At 43.7% G+C, this 22,837-nt stretch overlaps 1 protein-coding gene across 19 annotated transcripts in view; it reads right to left on the bottom strand.

Moving 5' to 3' along the window:
- Positions 1-22,837, bottom strand: part of CPS1 (carbamoyl-phosphate synthase 1) — a 256,402-nt gene that overhangs the window by 189,560 nt on the left and 44,005 nt on the right. For all 19 annotated transcript variants that reach the window (XR_016468447.1, XR_016468446.1, XR_016468445.1 and 16 more), the window contains 8 exons: positions 21,943-22,132; positions 21,265-21,422; positions 20,385-20,513; positions 16,145-16,289; positions 15,554-15,764; positions 12,103-12,301; positions 9,775-9,951; positions 5,905-6,023 (listed from right to left, as the gene is read on the bottom strand). Coding sequence is in view for 7 of the 19 variants with exons in the window: in XM_090144439.1 (XP_090000565.1) it covers positions 5,905-6,023; positions 9,775-9,951; positions 12,103-12,301; positions 15,554-15,764; positions 16,145-16,289; positions 20,385-20,513; positions 21,265-21,422; positions 21,943-22,132 (1,328 nt within the window). In the remaining 12 variants the exon portion in view is untranslated. The remainder of the gene's footprint in view (positions 1-5,904; positions 6,024-9,774; positions 9,952-12,102; positions 12,302-15,553; positions 15,765-16,144; positions 16,290-20,384; positions 20,514-21,264; positions 21,423-21,942; positions 22,133-22,837) is intronic.

Below are 22,837 nucleotides of genomic sequence, written 5' to 3'. Positions count from 1 at the left end.
GATAGCAATACTGAGACACACAGAGGTTAAGGGAAAATGATTTTTTAGATCCAGCACTGGATCTAATTCCCACAGACTGTGCTCCCAGACAGCCCATTAGACATGCTGGAGACAATAAAGGCAGCAAGGGCAGTCTCATGCTCATTCCTTTGAACATTCGGGTGCAAATGACCCTTCCAAGAGCTCATCAGAAACCCAACACTAAAATGAGAAGAACAAAAAAAAAACAACCATCAAAACATTCAGTTCTGACTACTGCCAAACTCATGACGCAGTCCAACATAATCAGCTCCACCTTCCCCTGGGGCATCACTTACTCTTCATATACAGACCACGAGCTTCCGAAGACTGAACCTCCTTGCTAGTTTATAATCCATTCTGAAATAAGGGGAGATTAAGTGGCCATTAAATGGCTCCTTTTCCTAACATTCACTTCATAAAATGACAGTCAGAAGTTTGAGAGCTTCAAAACCAGACTATCAGACTTCCTCTACACTGCCGTAATCATTCAGCGGCTGTTCGCTCCTTGCAAAGCTAAGCCTCCCACACATTTTGCAACTTAATAACAATACAAACATTGCTTGTGCTTCCTTTTCAGGTTCCATTGTTGATTTGTTGTTACTTTTTGCTTAAAATTCTACCCTGTCATCTTTTGAACTCCATACAGTTGCTTCTTCAGTGATAAACGATATGAGGAAACTGAATAAATTCCCTGTAATTTCACCTGGCACAGAGGACCTGGGGAAATCTATTAACTGACTGGAAGAATGTTGGCAGTGTTGCAATTACCAGGACAGGCAGCTTGCTCCAGCATGGCCCTCTCTTCCACTTGACTGCTTTCACCTGATCTTTAGGAGTATTGCTAAATAAACATGTCAGTGGAAAGCTCCAGCTCCATATGCAAAGTGCTCTTTTTCTTGGCCTGCTTTATGTGGCCTAGGCATGCAGGAAGTATCTGCAAAAATGAGAACACTCCACCTCAGTCTGTCAGTCTCAAATGTAGCTCCTCCTAATTCAACAGCCTGGTCAACAGTTTGGCTCTCGCAAGCCAAGAGGACCAAAAGCAAAAAGCACTGGAGCCAGAATCCTTATGTCCCGAGAGATCTCTTCCTTTTACAGAAGCACCACAAACATGGAAAGTTTCAAAAGCCTCCTTGATTATATCCAAATATTTTTCCTCCCTTCCTCCCTTTCGCTGTCCACTACAGTGGCATCCTGGCCTGCTCCTCGTGTTTTACAACATTTTGAAAGTGCTACAATTAAAATAATGAGATCAGTGTACAAATTCTCTCTCTGCTTCTCTCCTTGAGGAGACTGACTGTGACCTTCCTTCCCCTTTTAAGAAGCCCCTAAGATGACTGACAAAAAGCTCAAAGGAGAACTTAGGGATGCAGGAACTGTAAACCAACAAGCCTTGCTCACTGAACAACCATCACTTCAGAGCCCTGAATCTATACAGTTCTGATCCTTGGGCTAATCAATCTCATTGTGGAGATCTTTATTTAAGTAACACGAGCTTCACATTGTGCCCCAAGACCTGAAAGACTCACATCTACAACTGAGTGATGTGCCAAAGCAGCAGCTCAAACAGCCAAGGAATGGGTCATAGATGCTTCCTCAAAACCTGTTTTCCACTGCAGCTAAAAAGAGAGCTTTGAGGGCTCTCCTGGTACGCTGGGATGCAGATTCCCCAGAGCCAGTGTGTGCATGAATCACTAGAAGAGGATCCCAAAGGCTTTTAAAGGGCAATGCCTGGCTATCACGTGTGTCAAAGAGGAAAAAGCATACTGAGCCTTCACAAATGTCGATGTGCTTTAAAGGAAAACACAGCTGCAAATTTATTACCTATGGCTCTTATAAGACAAATAGGAAGTATCTTACACTGGATCTTCACAAAGCACAAACAACTGCACTGAATAACTGCTTATACCATATTCTCCTCACGTATTGAATTTCTAATTTGTTCCTGAGCCTACTCCTGAGCCTACTCTGCCCTCTGAGTTCACTCAGAAGACAAAAGTAATCTTCCCAGTTAGTTAAAATCGCGTACAACAAATATGTCAGTGACAGCTCCTCAAACAGTATAAATCAGAGCTGCCTCCTTTACAGTCACCAGACCAGCTCCACATTATACCCACAAGATCTCACCTGTGCTCTCTGACCTGTCTCAAAACATACAAGCCAGCAGAAAAGCTGCTGTTGAGAAGAACAGGTGTGTAACTCGCACTGTGGAAGAACAGATGTTATCAATGGCCTGTCTGATCTTTCCTCCTGCCTTGTTTCCCAGGTCATCTGCTGGAGTCAGGCTTTAATTCCAAAACCCATGGCTACTCCACCACGGTGATGTTTTGAACTCAAGTCATGCTTCCCAGCAAGCTGCTCACAATGCACACCTTTCACAGAGCCATGGGCATGAGCTTCTAAAAGGAATTCACAGCAAACAACTTCTATCATGGGCCACAGAGCAGAGCACCTGACTACAAACACTGGGCTTAGAAGGGTCTCCACCCTTACACTTACTTCACTCTGCTTTCCCATCTATAAGCCTGTCTCCTTCAGAAGGAACCACAACACTCAGAATTGCCCCCATGCCTTTCAAGCAAACCAGAGGCCAGCAAGTGCTTTTATTCCACAGTGCAAGGGTAAGCTCTCCTCCACGCACTTCTTGTGCATAGCCACAGTTCTCAGGGAGCAAAAAGTTAGGAAATAAATAAAAATAATAATGGCCACATGCAAAAAAATCCTCACTGCAGATATTCAAGGGACAGATACTGATCCCCAAAGAAGCTTTACTTGCCTTTACTCAGGCCATTTAAGTGTCCTGAGACAAACATGCTTCAGATGTTACTTCCAAGTTGGCACTTCAGTTGTGCTCTTGGGGATGAATAGGACATTTGACTCCACTGCAAATCTGACTTATTCTGGACTGCATCTATTACCCAGCCTTATCTAGGTCAGCTAGATGTGAGCTGCTCAAATCTCCTCCTCTTTCACAAGCTGTCAGTATGACAAACAGCCAGCAGGGTTGCCCAGGGCCCTGCCCTTCCATTTTCTCTCATGGGACAGGCAAGGCCAAGTCCCAGGAACTCAATTCTGACAACAGTGCAACCTGTTGCACAGCTATTGCTCTATCCACCATTGTTCACAGTCCAAAAGCATGGAATGGTGCTTTCTCTTTCCATTTACATATGTATATGTGAATGAGCAGTGGGGAAAACTGCAGTTAAGATCGCCTTACTGAAGACAGGAAGGTAACAGATAAAAAAAGCAACAATGGAAGTTCAAACTTTAAATGAGAAACACGCAGGTCACAGGAGAAAGGCAAGGGCATATATTTGATGTGTGTGATTTTACTGGATATTTTTGCAGGTACCCTCAAAATGGCTTTCTTTTCCCAATTCAACTCAGGTCATTTGCTTTCCTGCAGCCAAATCACATCACCTGAAACAACCCTTTCTCCATTTTAGAGGACCCAGAGGCAGAGCTGAATTGAAATATTGTTGTAGCATGACTACATAGACTCACAGGCACCAGGTCCTTTTGGAAAGATGTTTGCTGGGACAAATGTAAATGAGGCAATGGGTGCCTTTCCCATTCTCAGCTGTATCTCCAAATGATTGGCCTTGCTAGTATTCTAGTAAGACAAATGTTGATTAGGTAGAAACATTTGTCTCCCACATAACATTCCCTACATAACATTTTGCACATGGAAACACCTTCTCTGCATAAAACAGTGAGGCCTTGTTCTTCTTTTGAATCACTTCATACAGCCATGGCAAGGTGATGTGAACACTGCTTGATGGACTGCTCACACAGTTGTCCTTCTGCCTCTGATCCCCATTCCCCACCTGCCTGACATACCCACTAATTCTAGCTCTGAATTTCCTCTGGGCAGAGACCATCTCCTTGCTACCAGTTTCTACATATCAAGATTCTTGGCAGATCCAACACTTCACTGCAAATTACTCCAAAACCACTCAGAAGACATTAAAAAAAAAAAAAAAGGAAGAGATGGGTACAACTGAAGAAAAAAGAAAACAGTGCCTGAGAATGGGGCAAACACTTTTGCTTGCAGTAACTATATTTCAGTAACAAAGATTTCAAGCTATGGTTGTGTCACAGCCCATTCTTTTCAATTGGGAATAATCCCACAGCACAGGTAAAACTCAATGCCAGACATGCTGGGGACTGGAAACAGCTGGTTGCACATGCACGCCAAGTCTCATTTGCATCACTCAATTAGCTTTCCCTTGGCTATCGGAGAGATGTGTTTCCTGATGTGGCTCACTGGACCAGCCCCTTAGCTCAAGTCACAAGTGCTTTTTCCCTGTTCACTGCCTTCAACATAATGCAGCTGGACAGTCCACCTCCTCCTTTTGATGTAGCTTATGAGGTAAGCTGGTTTCCTTGAGAGTGTTGGAGTAAGAATAGCAGAGTGAAAAATCTGCACTTATCAATAAATGAAACTAACTTAATTAACATCAGCAGCAATCAGAGCTGTGTTGCATGAATTTCCTTACAACAGATGCAACACTGGTTGGTGATACAAATGCGATGTTTGACACTGCCAAAGGGCTTGCTCTAGCAGGCCTGCTGTAGTCACTTGCTAAGTGACCAGGAGGATGAAATCAGTGCAGGATAGTACTAGCTACTGGTACTATTATTGCCATCCAACCATAGCAGGGAAAGGGAAAGCAGCCTTAGTGATAAAGGAGGATACAGAGCAATTAGCGTCTGTGTAGGGATGGTGGATTTATAGCAGATGAGGCTTTGATCGACCTCTGGGATGCTAAGTGCATGTTCCAGAGCATGGCACTCCAACAGCAGGAAAACCAATCTGAGTCTGGGCTTTTTTTCATCTTCTTCCTTGGGAGCTGCTGCGTGTATATATTTTAAGGCACTCAAGACAAATACAACATGACACAGATGTTAGAGGGCAAATGTTTGTGCAGCCAAACAATAGATTTCTATAAGTAATCAAGCTACTACTTCTCTTCGACATCTCCCTCCACATTTATTTTTGTTTAGCTCTAGATTCAGCTTGTTCCGGAGGGCAAAGGAGACCAATAGCTGCTCAATTAAAACTGCGCAGCTGGTCAGAGAAACAAAATCCAAGCAGGTGAACTCAGTGATCTACTGGCTTCGGTGCGCTCCCAGTGCCATCATGTGGTGAAACGTGGTTAGGACAGCAAACATTGAAAGTGGAAAAGCTGGCCAACATGTAGCCAATAACTCAGCAAGGAGGTGCTCCCAACCTCATAAACCATGAAAGGAAAGCTCAAGTCAGCAAGAGGCTGGAACTGAAATACAGCCAGGCACTTTAATTTACTGCTATCTTTCCTACTTAGTTTTATATGGTCATTTTTCTTAAGGAAAGAAGATTTATATTTAAATATGTCTGGACTTACAGGCATTTGAAAGTACAGTACAAAAGCAACACATACCACACAATCACAGAAAGGCAGAAAAGATTAAGAATCAATTTTCCAGGAGAAACAAAATGCACTGCATTTGATTCTCAGGTGTAGTAAGTCAGGACAACTCTCACATCTGAAGGCAAACCTATCCTAGGCATGTGAGTGCAGCCTACCATTATTATCGCAGGCCGTCTCCACATTTCCAGTCCTAGCCTCAATGATACAACATGGATTTTCCAAAACAAACTAGCATTTTCAAGATGCCTACAAGTAGCAAGAAAACCTGAACGCTTAATGAACTTCTTCATCTCCAAAGAGTGTGCTCAGACATCTACTCCACCTGGGTGAGACAGTGAACTGGGGTTTAAGACAGCATCACTTATACTGAGTACCAAAATGAACCTCTCAGCATCAGGTACTACAGTTTTCCCGGCAGAATGATCCCCAGACACACCAATGTGCCCAAGGACAAGACTGTTTGTCTTACTGCTTCACTTCCTTCAGGATCTTCTCCATGTTCACAATGCTGCGCATCTTACACAGGAACCATTTGTCAATGGCTGTGAGCTTGTGAATGACATCCACAGGGACTCCCTTTTCCAAGGCCTGCCAAAAAGAGGAAAGCACCAATCAGATGCTTGAATATATGCTCTGTAAATAGAGCAAAGAGTAGCAGCAACTATGTAACACAAAGACGCCAGTGGCAGCAAACGCAAGCAAATCAAAGGTTTGCCACAGCAGTCCAAACTGAGTCCAAGCAGAATACAGGGAGGGACCAGTCATTTCCACAAGAACTGGCTTCTACCTGAACAAGAAAAAGAATTTGCTTTTACAAAGCCAGCAGCCAAACTTCAACCAATGGTCTGGTGGCTACCAAACACACGTGGCTTAACCACGTATGGCCTGACACATTCACTCTGCAGTACCTGTTCCTCATCTGTATCCTTGCCATCAAATCACTTCAATCTCGGTCCCACTATTAATTTGCAGCTGCTAATGCTAAACAAGAAGGTCCAAATTCTCATCTGTGGAGAAACTCCTTGCTTTGGAGCATAAGTTTCAATTTGCCCATTAAAAATAACACTTGAATCAAAACACATGGCCTTGGAATACATACCTTTGAAGTAAAGGAGAGTCCAGCCCTGGGTGACAATTTGCATCCACAGCATGACTATCTTTTCTGGGCCATGGGGTTTTTTTTGTTTGTTTTTGTATTGTTGCTTTTTGTTTATTTGTTTGTTTATTTTTATCAAACTACTCGTGTCATGGAGCTAAAAGGCTCCCCACAGAATCACTGTAGAAAACCTTGATTGACAGGACACTGCAATATTAAAAAAGATCTTGAAGAGAGCCCCTCAGTATGATAGTTGTGTCTTCCATTGCTGATACTTCCTGGGTCTCACCAGCAGCGTGCAGTTACAACTCTCCTGATAAAACAACTATAATCAACTATAATGATAATACCAGCATGCTATCTTTGCTGAGCTGAAGTAATCAAACTCATTAATTTGTTACCAAGCTTAATTGTTTTCTTGCAGGGCAACATCCCTGGAACAAAGCCAGAGCAATGCCACTGAAGAAAACTCTAGCATTCATCTGGGGATGAGCTTAGCACACTGCACAGTGACATTTTTTCTTCCAGGCCAAGGTCACTTTGAGCCCCATAAGCTCAAAGTTAACATTACCACATACACTTAATCTACTTAGGACCCCATTTAAAAGTCTTTCATGGGAAACTGGAGAAAACAAATGCCTACCTCTCCCTTGTCAGAGGATAGAAATTGAAAATAAACCACTTCATGCCCATGGAATAAATCTGGAGAGGGAGACAAGACTACATTTGCAGACAGCTTTTACTCCCAAACTACTACGCCACAGGGGTAAATCAAGTTTCCAAGCAGAAAATCCCTGTAGGGTTTGATCAGTGGTCACAAACAGCACTCAAGAGTGCTTTGCTCTATACCTACATGGTAGAGTACAGAGGGAGCTACAAAAACAGACAGAGCCTTTCAGCAGGACTGCTTGACTTTAAAGCCCTGCTCACCTCCAAGAGGTTCTGTCTCCAGGCAAGCACCAGGAGCTGGCTCAGCCACCTGTGCTGTCTCTAGGACCAGCATGTTCATTCCTTCCATCTCACCCCTGCTCCCAAAGGAAGTATGTAGCTGGTTGTGGACAGGAGCGCAAGGGCAAACTGACATGTCTGCAGTGTGAATAACAGGGAGATCAGGACTCCAGTGTGAAATGGTTCAGACTGAGCCCACAGCGTAAATCCACTGGTATACAATCCCTTAGAGAGTCTACAAAAGACTCGATATAACCTGAACAGCCCTTCCTGTTCATCAGCTGCAGTTACACCCTTGCCACACTGTGCCCAAAGAACTACCATCCATTTCAGCCTCTCTCCTGCTGCCCTTTTTATAATAATAATAATAATAAAAAAATTGCAACAAGGATTCCCATTACAACAGCAATTGCTTTGAATGGCAACTGAACTTGCTTCCTTTTCACCTGAACAGTTACTGGTTTGGGTTTAAATCACCCAAACAGACAAAGGAGAGAGAAAACTTAAGAAGCCTTCCAGAGATGAGGAGTGGGGCTTGTAGGGAGGAAAAGCCACACAGCGAAGCTCCATTCTGTTTCAAACAAAGCTGACAGCTAATGGGGACTAACTCTCAGCTTTTAAATGTCAGCAAGGTGGGAAGGGATTTCCAGGCCTGCAGCCCCAGCTGCTGGAAGTATCTTACTGACACTGCTTGCCTCAGTTATTAACGGGGAAGAACGAGTGCACAGTGTGAGAAAGAGGCAGCTCTTCATGAGGAGGGATTAAGATTTTTATCCCGTGTTTTTTTTTGATGGTTGCTTGTGAAAATGTCACCAACGGGGAGCACCCAGAGTGTTAACTGTGGCCCAAACTTACCTTTGCCTCTCTAAATCCTGTGTTAGCATGCGGCTGAGATTAACCTTTACAAAAGCCCCCCCTAAGTCACTCAGAGAGATGAGAAAATATTGGTCCTCAGTTGCAAGAGAAAGCTGTAATAGAGACCAAGCACAGCTGTAGAAGGCTGTTCTACACTTATGAAGACACATATTTCCCCAGCTTGAAAAGCAAAAGTCAACAGCTGGACATGCACAGAACATCTTGTGCTTTTCATTAAGGTCATTTATAATAGGAACAGTTATGTGCAAACCTCTTTACAAACACAGCACAACCCTAGCTCCCCTTACTCAGAGGGGCTAATGAGCTATCTACACAAGCAGGAGGGGCTTAAAAGACTCCACCAAGCAATGTCAGTGATACAAAACACAGTAAATGGGCTTTCACTGCCAGAAAGTTCGCAACTTAAATAAAATAAAAATAATAAAGCAGGTTTGCAGACAAAAAAAACAACAAAAGACCAGTCTTAAGCATGATCTATACAAGACAACTGTCCTCTTCATTCAGAGCATGCTGAGGCCCTGGCACAGGATGCCCAAAGAAGTTGTGAATGCCCCATCCCTGGAGGCATTCAAGGTTAGGCTGGATGGGACCCTGGGTAGATTGAGATAGTAGGAAATGTCCCTGCTGTGGGCACAGACTGGAACCAGATAGGCTTGAAGGTTCCTTCCATCCCAAACCATCCTGCAGTTCTGTGATTCTCTTCATAGAGGACATGGACAGATGGATAAGTTAGCTGCAAAAAAGCCAATATATGAAATTGCACCTATTTGGTAAAGTAACTAACCATGAGTTATACACAGACAAACACCATGAAACTGAAGGCAGAAATAATTTGGTACCCTAGCTCCCTTATGGTAACACTCACCCATAGACCTCAAAAGGTGTTGCAATTTGCCTAGTGTGACAGGAAACAAGTTAAAGAACGCTAAGGGAAGTTGAGCATGTTTCAAAGAACAGGATTCCTGGTTGCTAAACTTAGAATTGTCTCTTAACAGCTTTTCAAGTTTCAAGCCCATACCCATGCAACAACTGCAAACACAGTACTCTCAGACTGCATCCCTTGTTTCAGTTCACAAGGATCTTCATTCTTAACTTCTTCCCTTCCCATAAAACTAATGGTAATCTGCCAAATGGACCAGCTTTAACTGTCAATTACTCTAGCATAAATAAAGGCTGAATACTAGCTAATATTTAGCAAACAATTCTATTACAGGAGCAAGCAAAAGAAGTGATTCAGATTTCTACTGACACTGCCACAAATTGTAATTCAGCAACAAAGATGCTACACAAATGAACAGAGTATGCTTGGCAAAGGGAAACAAGGGGATGAAAAACACTTGACTTCTGCTACTACAGCTCATCCCATTTGGTAGCCATAATTCAAGGGACATAGATCAAGGGCTTTCAATCTTTTGTTACCTTGGCCATTGCATATATTCGAGTGCTGGATGGTTCAGAGAGTTCCTTCTGAAGATCTGCAATGGCTGGCCAGGCTTTGTTCACGGGCAGATGTGACGTGAAGCCATCTATAGAGGGGTGGCACATTCTCAGGGCCTTTTGGAAGCTCTCTTCGAAAGTGCGGCCAATAGCCATGACCTGTAATGGAGAGCACTTCCACATTAGTTATGAGGAGCTGCTACCCAGCTGCCCTCCAAATAACAGATGGGTGCAAGTTTAAACTGTAACAACGAACATACAGAAAGATGACAGCCTTCAAACTCACTCCCTTAAGATAGCCATACTGGCTTTAAAACCAGTGGGAGTCCCACTTCTAGGACCAACTGCCAGTAATTACCAACAGAGAGTTTCAGACAAGTGACTGTTCTGCTTTCATCTCCCTATCTGTAAAATACAAAAAGTTGCTGTTCTCCTTGTAAACTGCTTGGAAGCATTGTAGAAAGCATTATGTAGCAGCATGGGTGTAGTAATACAGAAGGATATTTCTGTTTAACAACCTGTTAGAGAGAGAAACTCACAGTGGGAATTTTAAGGTGCAGAAGAAACCTGCTCCTCTTCCTATAAATTACATTTAAAAGTGACAGTCTCCTGTGAAGGCTCTCTTAAAGGATTATTCCTGCTTGGCACAGCAGCGTCGGGGTTTCCCTCCTTAAGCCTTGACATCAGCTCTAGTAAGAAAGCAAGACTTTCTTTGAAAATCTGTGAGGTACCACGGAGCCCGTTCTCAAATTTCTTGATGCCCAGTATGGCAAAATCCTAGCTGTGTAAAAATCTTCACAGTCACAGTGCTGAAAAATGTCAAATTAAAAAATAACATTGTTTTCTTCTTTCTTACAGCTCCAGGCTGTTGCCCAGCACAACAGAGCTCTGGAAAAAAACAGGCCAGGCCAAACTGTTCAATTAATAAAAATGCAGTAGGTGCTGCCATCTGCTTTTAGGTTCGGGCCTAAGGGGATGCCTGTGCCATAATAACAGACACAAAGCTGCCAGAAGCCCTTTGCTTCAAAGACAGCCTCTCCTCTTGGAGACTCATCTTTTTTGTTGAGTACATCCATCAGCAGCAGGCTGCATTTCTTCATCTTCCCCATCCTTGTTTCAGTTCACCCTCAGCAGTAGTAGACAAGCATGTTTGGAACACTGACTCCTTCTATCCCTCTTCCCCACTCACTTTACCCAGCATTCTGTTTTGAGAAAGATGAGAAGGAGAGGGCGTTCATGTGGTTCTGCTTTTGTGGCATACAACCACTGGAAGGACTCAGTACTTCCTCCTGTAAATACCTATGGTCAGCAAGTGATTGCCATACAGCTGAGGATGCACAATGCAACCGTATTTGGAACTCCAATTCCAAAAGAACAGTCCAAAAACTCATAAGCACAGAGGGTTAATATCAGTAAGCATCAACTCACTGAAGAAAAAAAAAAAACACATAAAAAAGCACCTCATTGACATTAAAAGCCAAAATTGCAAATGAAAAATGAAGTTCTAATTAATCCTCCCAATTGTGATGAAAGCTCATTGTCTGAGCAAGGTAGAATTGATGTTAGGAAAGTCTCATGTCAAAATAATTAAATCAAATAGCTACTTGAAAAGCATTAGGAGAAAAAGGCAGCTGAAAAAATATTAAGTTAATTATTTTGCTTTGGTACCTGATATGTAATTAACTAATTAAGAGAATAATTTATCCAGTTCCCACCTCTTAAAATTTGGTCTGAAAATGCTGCTATTGTCACAGACACCTTAAAATCAGCATTTAAAAATCCTGCTGTCACATTCCAGATGTAAGATACTTAATCACTAAAGTAAACAAAACTTCAGAGCAATATTACATGTTGTGCTTGATTTCAAGAGCAGAAGTAGGTGAGATTTGGCACAGTTTTAACAGGGAGGACAAATAACTACAGGAACAACTGAAGGCTGTTGTTCATCTGCATTACTGAAAATCTCAACAAACCACAACTCCTGATGTGATACTCTTAACTAACCATCTCTACAGAACTCTGAACAAAAAACAACTCCAGAAGTCATGAGTGTTAAGAGTGCATTCAATCTCAGTTCATTCAAAAGTAGTCTCTTCCATTAAAAGTCAAACTATTTATGAATCCTTACTGTGATAGCCAAGATAGCTCAAACTCATTTCAGTTAAATATACTATCAAACAAGAATAACTTGAGGTGAATTAATGTTTTCAGAAGCCACTGGGTTGACAAAGAGCAGATACTCTGAGGATTTCTGATCAATGGCTTTCCCAAGTGGTAGAATGGAAGAGAAGGACAGGCTCTCATACTCACCTCTCCCACGCTCTTCATGGAGCTCCCAATCTGGTTGGAGGCTCCCTGAAAACGGTCCAGATCCCAGCGGGGTATCTTGGTAACAACATAATCCAGGCTGGGCTCAAAGTAGGCTGAGGTTTTTCCTGTCACTACATTCTTGATCTCTGGTAATGGGATCCCCAAGGCAATTTTGGCAGCAATGAACGCCAATGGATACCTGCCACAGAAGAGACATAGAGAATGGTAGAGTAGGAATGACTTTGCTTTTGCAATTGCTCGTATTGCAAATGACAACAAAACATCATAGGCCTCTGCTTTAATTACTATCTGCTATACTGAATTGCAGCAGCACACCATTCTTGGCATACTGAGAGCATAGGTGGTCTAAAAAGACAGTCTCAATCTTACCGAGACAACTTCACCTTTCTTGCCTTTACTCTCTAGATATTAATCAGATGTTGAAAAGAAAGCAAGAGCCCAGAGTTTAAGCTGTGGCACTGAGGTTCAGGACATCTGAATCAGGTTCTTGGGCTCTGCCACCAAATTCCTTTTAATACAGCATCTCCCTGCCTCATGTTATCACATGTGAAATTAAAAATACAGTTTTATTTTTGTTCTTATTTCTTCAAATATTGAGCTTCTGAGGGCCTGGACTGCGCTTCGTATATGGCTAGATAACAGAATTCCTGCTTGTTTGCAGTCACAGACAGTCTACCTGTATAAACACTTAGACTAATTGCCTAATAGTCTTAAGTACAGCCATCTTAAACACAGTATTACCCACCCCAGGTGAAAGATATATTTGATACACAGTGCTATAATCACACATTGTCCAGTGTGGTACAAGGGCTGACTGATCATCAAAATTAGCTAAGAGTTTCTCCTTGTGGTACTGCCAGGTCTGCAGCATTTCTGCCTTCTGTTCCGTGTGAGAATGGAATGACTCAACTTTGCAACTGCACGAGACGTTACTGTCGCCCTGCAGAGGCTGCGATGCTGGTTTGCTACTTCCCTGCCAGAGCTGGGAGCCAACACTACCATCAGCATGCATGCACCACTGCACACACAAGCATGGCCTTGTCAATTAGGAAGGCTAATCACCTCAGCTCTGTGGCTAACACCAAGATTTTACAGCCTGCACTTCTGCCAAGGATTTGGCAGCAGCATAGATGAATACCAGAGTTTGTGTTTTTTCATTTAGCAGATAAAGGAAATGAACCTCAAGGGATGCTTTGCATGTTACTTTCTTTTATTCTCCTTTTTTTTCCTCGAGGAAAAAAGTGGCTTCCCCCACTACTGCAGAAAGTTATGGATTTCCCCCAAACCTCAAAGATTTCACTTTTCATTTGAACACCGGAATCACAAGAGGAAAATCTGACACTGGGGGCTTCAGCAGTCTACACTGAATCAGTTAGTTCAAGGATGGCAAAAGGAATGGAGATGACAGGTCTGTGAAGCTGGCTCAGCTGGAGGAAAGGAAACGAAGTGAGTCCGTTATTCTCATTTTGCTAAAGATGTCATCCTTCACAATGTTTAGTTGGATGGAAAAACCTCGTCAGCAGACAAGTTACTTCATTCCAGTATCAGACAAAAAAATCTCATCTCGAAAAATCACCAAGAATCCCCACATCTTCCACTTATGTCACGTACTTTTTCCATGACTGATACTGACAGCTGAACCACTCTAATAAAAAATACAAACTGCATAAGCAGCCAGAGCACTGTTGTATAAGGTATTGTATGTATCAGCCAGTCCTCAGGCTAACTTCCTATGATAGCGTCAGCATAAACTGATATTGACAAGGGAAAGCAAATCTCTACACAGGCAGATAGGGATAAAACAAGGGAGAACAGTTTCAAACCAAAACAGGAGAAATTTATATTAGATATCATGAGGAATTTTTTTTACACAGAGGTCAGTGAGGCCCTGGCAGCGCTGCCCAGAAAAGCTGTGGATGCCCCATCCCTGGAGGTGTCCAAGGCCAGGTTGGATGGGGCAGGACAACCTGAGCTGGTGGGGACAAACCAGCCCATGGCAGGGGATTGGAACTGAATGGGCTTCAGGGTCCCTTCCAACCCAAGCCCTTACATGATTCTATGAAATCTCAAGGTCTTTGGCTCATTCACAGTCAAGGATATTTGAGGTCACTGTTCATCAGTATCATCTGCAAAAAAAAACAACCTTTAGCTTTCTGAATCCAGGTATGATATGAAGTTTCAGGCCAAATCCAAACATTGTTCTTGGAACCTTCCTCAGTGCAAACAGCTCCCTCCCTCAAGATCTTTTTCCTACAACACTGATATCAAAGCCAGTTTCATGATGACTTTCTTGAGCCACTTCCAGTCAGACGCAGTCCATTTGCAACAGCTCTTAGGAAATCCCCCAGTCCTTCATCACACCCAAAGCTCTCAGCACAAACCTGCCTGTAACCCAAGTAGCTCCAGCCTTACCAGTGCATCATTCAAAAGCCAGATTCTTGCTGTTCTGCGAGAAACCCAGATGTGAGGTGATTTTCCCTTCTTAACGTAATGGAAGATTACTGTGCTCGAGTACTCATTCAACTTCCTATCCCAATGCACTGTAGAGCTATCTAGATCAGAGTCTCACTTTACTGCCTGCAATGTAACCCTTTTAAATATATATCACACCTATGGTGAGATCATAAAAACAGTTACATTTAGCTACAAGTCTGTTGTTGAAAAAGAAAACAATCAAGACACCCACTGTCCAACATTATAACTTATCTCCACTCTGCTACAGCACTTCAACAACCACAGAAGTTGTTGAAAACTGAAAATTAATTGATAATTTGCACCTCTCAACAGCATCTGCAAAGCACAATTAGGAAGCCAATTTTTAAACAGGCTGCTCTGACCATTCTTATCTTGATTAGTTTATGATTAGCCAACAAAACAAAGGCAGATAGTAATACCATTTGCATCAATTTGACAGACAGCTCATTACTAACTGTGTCCTTTGGGTCCCAGAGGTTTTGCAGCCAACATACGGATACCACGGATATGCTTTGTAAGGACAGCTATTAGGCTCCCCTCCCACACACCTCCTGGGAGTTCTTCCCTTCTGCACTAACAGCACCAGCAGGCTGGAACCGACTTGGAAGGCTCACTAACCCCTTCTTCCATCTCCCAGCAGGACCGACTCTCCCAGGGTCACTCCTCGCAGATGCTGACAGGAGCTGTTCTTAGAAACTTCCCAGGCAGTTCATCTTGCCCTGACTACTCCAGAGTTCCCCCAAATAGCCAACTTCAGTCTATCTTGCTGCAAATTAGGCTTACGCATCCTTGTCTTAACTGCATGGAAAGTAGATGCAGAAACTCTTCGTACTCACAGCTGTCATCTACATATTTAAATAACACACCAATCCAACTCCTTGACATTATTCTGTTGATCTCCACTTTTTGTTTGTTCATGTTGTTTGTTTAATGTTCATTCTTTAAATAAACTTACCCTGTTGCCTTGGATGCCAAAGCTGAACTTCTCGAAAGTCTGGCATTAACTTCAATGACGTAGTATTCCAGGGAAGTTGGATGCAGAGCAAACTGGATATTACATTCTCCCACAATGTCCAAATATCGGACAACCTTGATGGCACGATCCCTCAGCATCTGAAATTCCTCATTAGTGAGCGTCTGGCTCGGAGCCACTACGACAGAATCTCCTGTTTGTCACCAGGTAACAGAGAAGGAAAACGAGCAGCAGTTCAGCAGCAGTAAATTCTGGCCACATGCATTGCTTTTTTTGCTAAACCACTGCCACTAGTGAAGTTACCACGTTCTTTCAAATCCGAATGCAATGAAAAGCAAAGACAGTCAGAGGCCAAGAACCGGATTTTGGAGAAGCTAAAAGCCATTTTATGAAAAACGATATGATAGCTGTGGGCTCAGCCTAACAATATCCGTTTTACACACTGTCTGTCTGCATTGGAGACCTGAAAAGCATTTCTAGAGCCCACTCCATCAATCACATAACTGTGTAAACTACTGCATAAAACAGTTAACAAAAGCCACTTCTAGTGATCCATCCTGTGCTCAGACCTACCTGTGTGGACTCCCATCGCATCTATGTTTTCCATATTGCAGACTGCAATACAGTTATCAGCAGCATCTCTCACAACTTCGTATTCTATCTCCTTCCAGCCCACAACTGACTTTTCCACAAGAATTTGTTTAGTCATTGCAAATGCCTACAAATACATCAGAGACAAGGAACAGTAAAAAAAAAAAAAAAAAAACCCAAACCCTACATTTAAGGCTTCTCTCTTAAGGTTCCTCTCCAGACATCCCAACATGTACACTGAAAAATAAGGATAAGTGAAGCTCGTTGCACAGACAGCAAACACTTTGCATTTTCTTTAAAATAAATAAATACATTCATTACCTTTATTTGAAAGGCACAAACGGTTAAAGGAGCGGGGCATTTGAGGTTGCAATGGCATAAGTAACAAATAGGAATATAAAAATATCTAAGAATTCAGTCACACAACAGACACGTGGTTTTGTGCACAAGGTAGATCCATGGAATTCAGCTGCACAGAAAGCTGAGTGACTAAGTGATAGGAAGTACAGGTGCCAGCAAATACTACTTAATTAATAGCACTAATAATGTTGCTTATCATTGACATACTAACCAGAACCATGATTCACGATTTATTCTTAAACTAATCTAGCAAGCACTTCTCAGCACAAGAGACAAAAATGAAAAATATCATTTGTTGGTAAATGAGCATAATTTAAGTGAATAAATGGACGCAATATTAGAAGATAGAAAACATTAATCACATCTCGCTTAAAACCGGCATATTATCAATCCATCCTTTAGCAGACCTTTTACTTTTAATGTTGCACATGAATCAGCTTACAATCTTGTCCTCTCTGCAGTTAGCTTAAGCTTTTACTCCAATAAGGCCCTTAGCTCAGTCGCCAAAGTCACATAATAAAAAAAGAAAAAAAGAAATAATTTGTAGAGTAGCATTTCACCCAGACTAAGCAGGCGCTGAACTTGTAGTAATGCAGTGGGAATAGCTATGTTTGTAAAACAATCCATGTTTCTCCTTTGTTACTGTCTATTGTCTTCTCACTCAAAAACGTACAATCACAGAACATCCCAAGTTGGAAGGGTCCCACAAGGATCACCGAATCCAACTCCACAAAGATCAGACGATGTTGAGATGCTGTTCAAATGCTCCCTGAGCTCCAGTAGCTTGGGTCTGTGCCTGCTGCCCTGCAGAGCTGCTCCATACCCACTGTCCTCTAAGGCAGAGCCTTTCCCTCACATTCACCTAACCCTCCCCTGACGCAGCTCCATGCCATTCCTTCAGGACCTGTCACCTTTACCAGAGAACAGAGATCAGCGCTGCCCCTCTGCTCCTTGTGAGGAGCTGCAGGCTGCCATGAGGCCTCCCACATTTCCTCTGCTCTGGGCTGAACAAAGCAAGGAACCTCAGCTGCTCCCCACACCCCTTGCCCTCCAGACCCTTCCCAATCTTCGAAGGCTCCACTGGATGCTCTCTGACAGTTTTATGTCCTACACTGTGGCACCCAACCGGCACCCGGTGCTGGAGGTGGGGCCGCAGCAGGCAGAGCAGTGGGACAACCCTCCCTCAGCCGGCAGCGCTGGGCCTGGTGCACCCCAGGGTACGGTTGGCCCTTTGGGCTCCAGGGCACGGTGCTGCCTCGGATTCAACTGGCAGGCAGCCAGAAACCCCAGATCCCTTTCCTGGGGCTGTGCTCCGGCCTCTCGTCCCCCAGTTTGTACACAGAGCCAGGGCTGCCCCATCCCAGGTGCAGAACCAGCAGTTCCTTTTCTTCATGCACGTGGAGACCACCCTCGAGTTTGTCAAGATCCAGACACAACGCCTCTCTACCCTCAGGGAGCCAACACTACTCCCAGTTCAGCGCCATCCACAACTTTACTTAACGTAACTTCCAGATCTTTATTGGAGTCATCGATGAAAGCATTAAAGAGACCTGGTTTGAAAACAGAGCCCTGCAAAATCCCACTGAGTGGCAACTAGGGCAACTCCCAGACCACAGCCTCCCCTTGCCCAGCACAGCCCTGGTTTGGTCATGGTGGCACACTCCTGGGGTTGCAGTGCCATGCCGTGATGACGTCACCAGGCATCTCCCTGACGACCGCTGTGTGTACGGGGTCCCTGGCAACAGACCCTCAGTCCTTAACCGACTTGCGTCTTGTGGCTGCTGACCCAAGAAGCGATTTATCAAGAGCTCTCCCTCTCTCTCTCCGTCCCACCTTTCCGGAGGAGGATGGATCCTCCTCCACCAAAGAAGCTTAGGCTTCAGGGGAGCAGCAGCGAGCCTGAAGAAATGGAAATCGATCCACCTAAAGACGACGTCGAGCCCATGGAGGTGGATCTACCTCTGGAGGAAGAGCCAATGGAGGTGGATCCATCTCCACCAGGCCCGGGCAAATGCTGTAACACCACGCTTGCCCGGAGACGTCGTCACATCCGTTGGCGCACCAGGGGCTCTCGATTTCCATCTCGGCGTTGAAATGTCACCATCCGCCAGAGAGCCCCTGCGACGGCTGCTGCTCCCCACCCCCTTCCTTCTCCATTCCCCATCTTTCCCCAAGACCTCTCCCCTCTTCCTTCCCAAGCTCTGAGGAAAAGGAAGGACTCGGACTGGTGTCCACTGAGCTGTGCTGGGACAGCAGGGGGAGTCCAGCAGAAAGCCTCAAGATCCCTGCAGCCTCCAGGTAAGCCCTAAGAGGGCGGGACTGGGACTGGTGTCCATTAGGCAGCTGTGCTGGGACAACAGGAGTCCAGTGGATAACCCTGAGCTCTGTGCCATCTCCAGGTGAGCCCTGAGGAAGAGGGCAGGACAGGGACTGGTGTCCACCGAGCTGCTGAGGCTGGGACAAAAGGAGCAGTCCAGCAGATGGCCCTGAGCTCCCTGCAGCCTCCAGGTAAGCCCTGAGGAAGAGGGCAGGACTGGGTCTGGTGTCCACTGAGCTGTGCTGGAACAACAGGAGGACTCCAGCAGACAGACTGAAATCTTGCTTCCTCCAGGTGAGCACTAAAGAAGAGGGCAGGACTATGACTGGTGTCCATTGAGCTGCTCTGCTGGGACAAAAGGAGGAGTTCAGCAGATGGCCCTGAGCTCCCTGCAGCCTCCAGGTGAGCCCTAAAGAAGAGGGCAGTACTGGGACTGGTGTTCACCGAACTGCTGTGTGGACAGCCCTGAGCAACCTGCAGACTCCAGGCAGTGTCAGAGAAGCTACAGAGGCAATCTGTGCCACTGGAGAAGCAGAAGACTTTGGTTTGGTCAGGAAGAAGAGCTGAAGTCCAGCATGAAGGTCCATTCCAGTTGCTCCATTGGGACTCTTTTTCAAGTCAGGACAATAAACAGTTGAAACAGTTTAAAACGACCATAATGATAGCAATAAAAAAGTAAAGCCAGTAAATACCTCTCTATCTCTGGTACTTCAGGGTCTGCCCTGGGACTGCTCTCCCCAGTGGGAACGGCTTTGCCCCACAGGCTGAGGCCCAGCCCAGGCCTGCGCCGCTGCTGCCGCCTGCAGCCACCAGCCCTGTCTGCCCTGGGACAGGTGGTGCCTGGCAGGTCTGTGCTCAGCACTGCTACACTGGCTCCAGAACTCGTCTGCATGACAGCAGTGTGGGGTGCACCAAAAATTTTCACACACAGCTCCTAAAGCCTTTCTTCTTGCTCTTTCCCAACGATTTCACTTCTCACAGCAAGTTTAAAGAAAACAATCCCAAATTTCTTGCAGCAAAAATTCTCTCTGCATGGCCAGGAACAGCTGGCAGATGCCAAATGATGAAGAGCATCACATCACCCCTTACATCTTTACAAAGAAGAGCAGTGACCCAAAGAAAGAACACTTTCAGATACAAACACAGCAGAGGCCCAAGCCTTCTGACTCCAATACCACCGCGATCACTGAGCTTTCCAAAGGCTTTATATGTTCCTTGACACCTTTCATGTGCCATTCACTCCCAAAAAAGGTGAAAATAATTCACTATAATTCTTGCCAGACCAAAATTACACAAATGTTCAGATTAAGGCCAGTTTCTCATTAACAAGTCTGTCAATTAATCTTTTTCATTACCCAAGTCAGCAGCACGAATTATGAAAAGAAGGCACGTGAAGGAGTCAGGATAAGGGCCTACAGGTAAGATGAAAAGTAGAGTATGTATGAGTACAATACCAGTGTCTGTAACTATAGGATAGAAACTATATTAAAAAAGAATCATCATCTGTCCAGACTCTATTCCTGGAGCTTGCAATCACAGACATACCTTCGTTCCAAGGTCCAGCAAACTTTCCTTGTCAGTGCATACACCTGACCCCAAACCACCAAGGGCATAAGCAGAACGTATCATGACCGGATAGCTGATTTTCTCAGCTGCCTCCAAAGCATCTTCAATCTTTAAGGAGAGAGGAATACATTTCAGAGAAAATGAATTCAGATAAATAAAATCAACCAACTGAGGTTACTCTGTTAACTGAAAATCCCATCACGAAGACATTAAGCTGTCCCTAGGCAAATTGAATAGAATGGAATTGGCTTTTTAATATTACTCTGTTCTGCCAAAAAAAAACACAAAAAAACAGAGAAATGGAACATGGGCTCAAGATGGTGACTTTTAGCAGTGTGGGCTTCCCTGCTGACTTCCCATGTCCTTACCTGGTCTGCCTTTGCAGACTAAAGCATCAAATAACCCTTCCTACAGACATCCTGGATCAAGACTGTTTCCTCCAAACTCAAACTGCCTTCCACTGAATGAATTACTGTTTCTCACTCTCATCCTCAAGAGAGATTTCATCATTGCTGAATTTGATGACCAGAAATCATAAGCCTAAAAGGCTTATGTAAGATTAAATAAAAAAAAAAAAAGGCAGCCACAGAAATGTTTCAAAGTTTTGTAAACTTTTATTCTGCTGTGCAGAAGTCCTCCCCTCCTAATTTATTTTTCAATGGATAAATTAGCTTACACTTTCCAAGTGCTTAATTGTATTTTCATCTATTTTAAATCACTGCCAACCAGCAACAGTCCCTGGGGTGTGCTATGAAGCTAAGCTTGTAGTTAGCTTTCACTAAACAAACGTAGATTTAAAAAATAAATAAATAAGTCTCACAACAACAATAGTAAAGATCTTCAAAAGTGTCTGATTTACCGATTCCACTGCAAAGCTAGGAGCAATCTTTTCATTTAGCTCCATCAGTTTATGAGAAAAGAGCTTTCTGTCCTCTGTAGCTATGATGGATTCAACTGATGTACCTAGGACCTTCACGCCATACTGCTGCAGGACTCCTTGCTTGAAGAGCTCCACTCCTGCAGAGCACACAAAGCCACAGTTTTGAGGCATGATAGTAAACAAAGAAGAAAGTGTCCAGAAACTATATGACTACCTGACAACTTGCCTGCTCACATCAACATAGAGTCATTATTCTGATACAAGCATTTCCAGTTTAAAATCCAACAAACATGGGATTAGTGACAAAGATACTGCTTGATGGTCATCCAAGAAACAAGCAGTGCAGTTGGATAATGTTGCAAGAAGGCAAATGAGGCTAACTTTTCCCTTTGATCTCTGCCTCCATAGTCTGACTACCCTCAACTGATCTATAATAAACAAGAGGTGAGCTCCATTACAGGATGCACACGTTACTTTTAAGTATCAAAAGCAGTGATTAGATGCTATGATCACAGTTTAGCAGTTAATTTTTCCCACATGGTCAGCATCTCTGTCTGCACCTCCAGGCAACATATCACAGATCTTGCATATCTGCATAAGTGGTGATAGCAATGAATTTGCCTGCAAAAGCTGCCAAGGTGTCTGTATTGTACTCACCACAGTTGAGAGCTGTTTGGCCACCCATACCCAGAATTAATCCATCAGGATGCTCTGCCTTGATGACCTCTGTGACAAACTGTGGAGTGATGGGGAGGAAATACACAGCGTCAGCCTGCTTTAAGCCAGTCTCATTGGTCTGCACTGAAGCAATGTTGGGATTCATGAGGACAATTTTTACATTTTCTTCCTGAAAAATGAAAATCTGCATTTAAACTAGACGCACATGGTAAAAGCTAACAGTATTATCAGCAGCAAGGAGAGAAGGTGTTCAACAAGAAGTTCCACCAGCAGCACAGCATAGGTTCCTTAAGATATAAAAGACAAAATCTCTGCCTCTATATGCAATGCAAAGGTTAGCCAGAACTTTACACTGCTTTTTCTCTGTCACAGATGAGAAACAGAGATAAAAAGATAGTAAAGTTTATAATCTGCTTCCTGCTGTAGTGATAATAGTTTTCCCACTCTTTTGGCTACAGACAATTTCACTACAGCTTGCTCAACAATGCCTGAAAAGAGCTGGGCAGATCAACTCTTCTCACTCTGAAAATATTAGTACATAAGGAGAACACTAACCAAGTTTTGATAAGAACAGATTGTGACCATGCTTAAAAAAATAATAATAAAGACCACATATCAATCACAGATAGATGGAGGGTAACATATTACTGCTTTATTTAAAAGGTGTACTGGGAAGAGCAAAGCCTCTGGCCTCATTTTTATGGGAACTTGTTCTAATCTCCATCAATTTCTGGTAAGGCAATAAGTTACTCCATGTAAGTAAACCCTTTGGAAACAATGCCAACTATTGATGCAAAATACATTTGAAGGGAAAAATTTGCCATATGGGAGTAACAGAAGCTAAGAAAGAAAAATGGAAACTTTCAGAACAAAC

The sequence above is a fragment of the Phasianus colchicus genome, chromosome 7 (genome assembly GCF_987193195.1).
Source record: "Phasianus colchicus chromosome 7, bPhaCol1.hap1.1, whole genome shotgun sequence".
Taxonomy (NCBI): domain Eukaryota; kingdom Metazoa; phylum Chordata; class Aves; order Galliformes; family Phasianidae; genus Phasianus; species Phasianus colchicus.
Note: the sequence above shows the minus strand (reverse complement) of the source record. Positions and strands in the feature narration are given on the sequence as shown.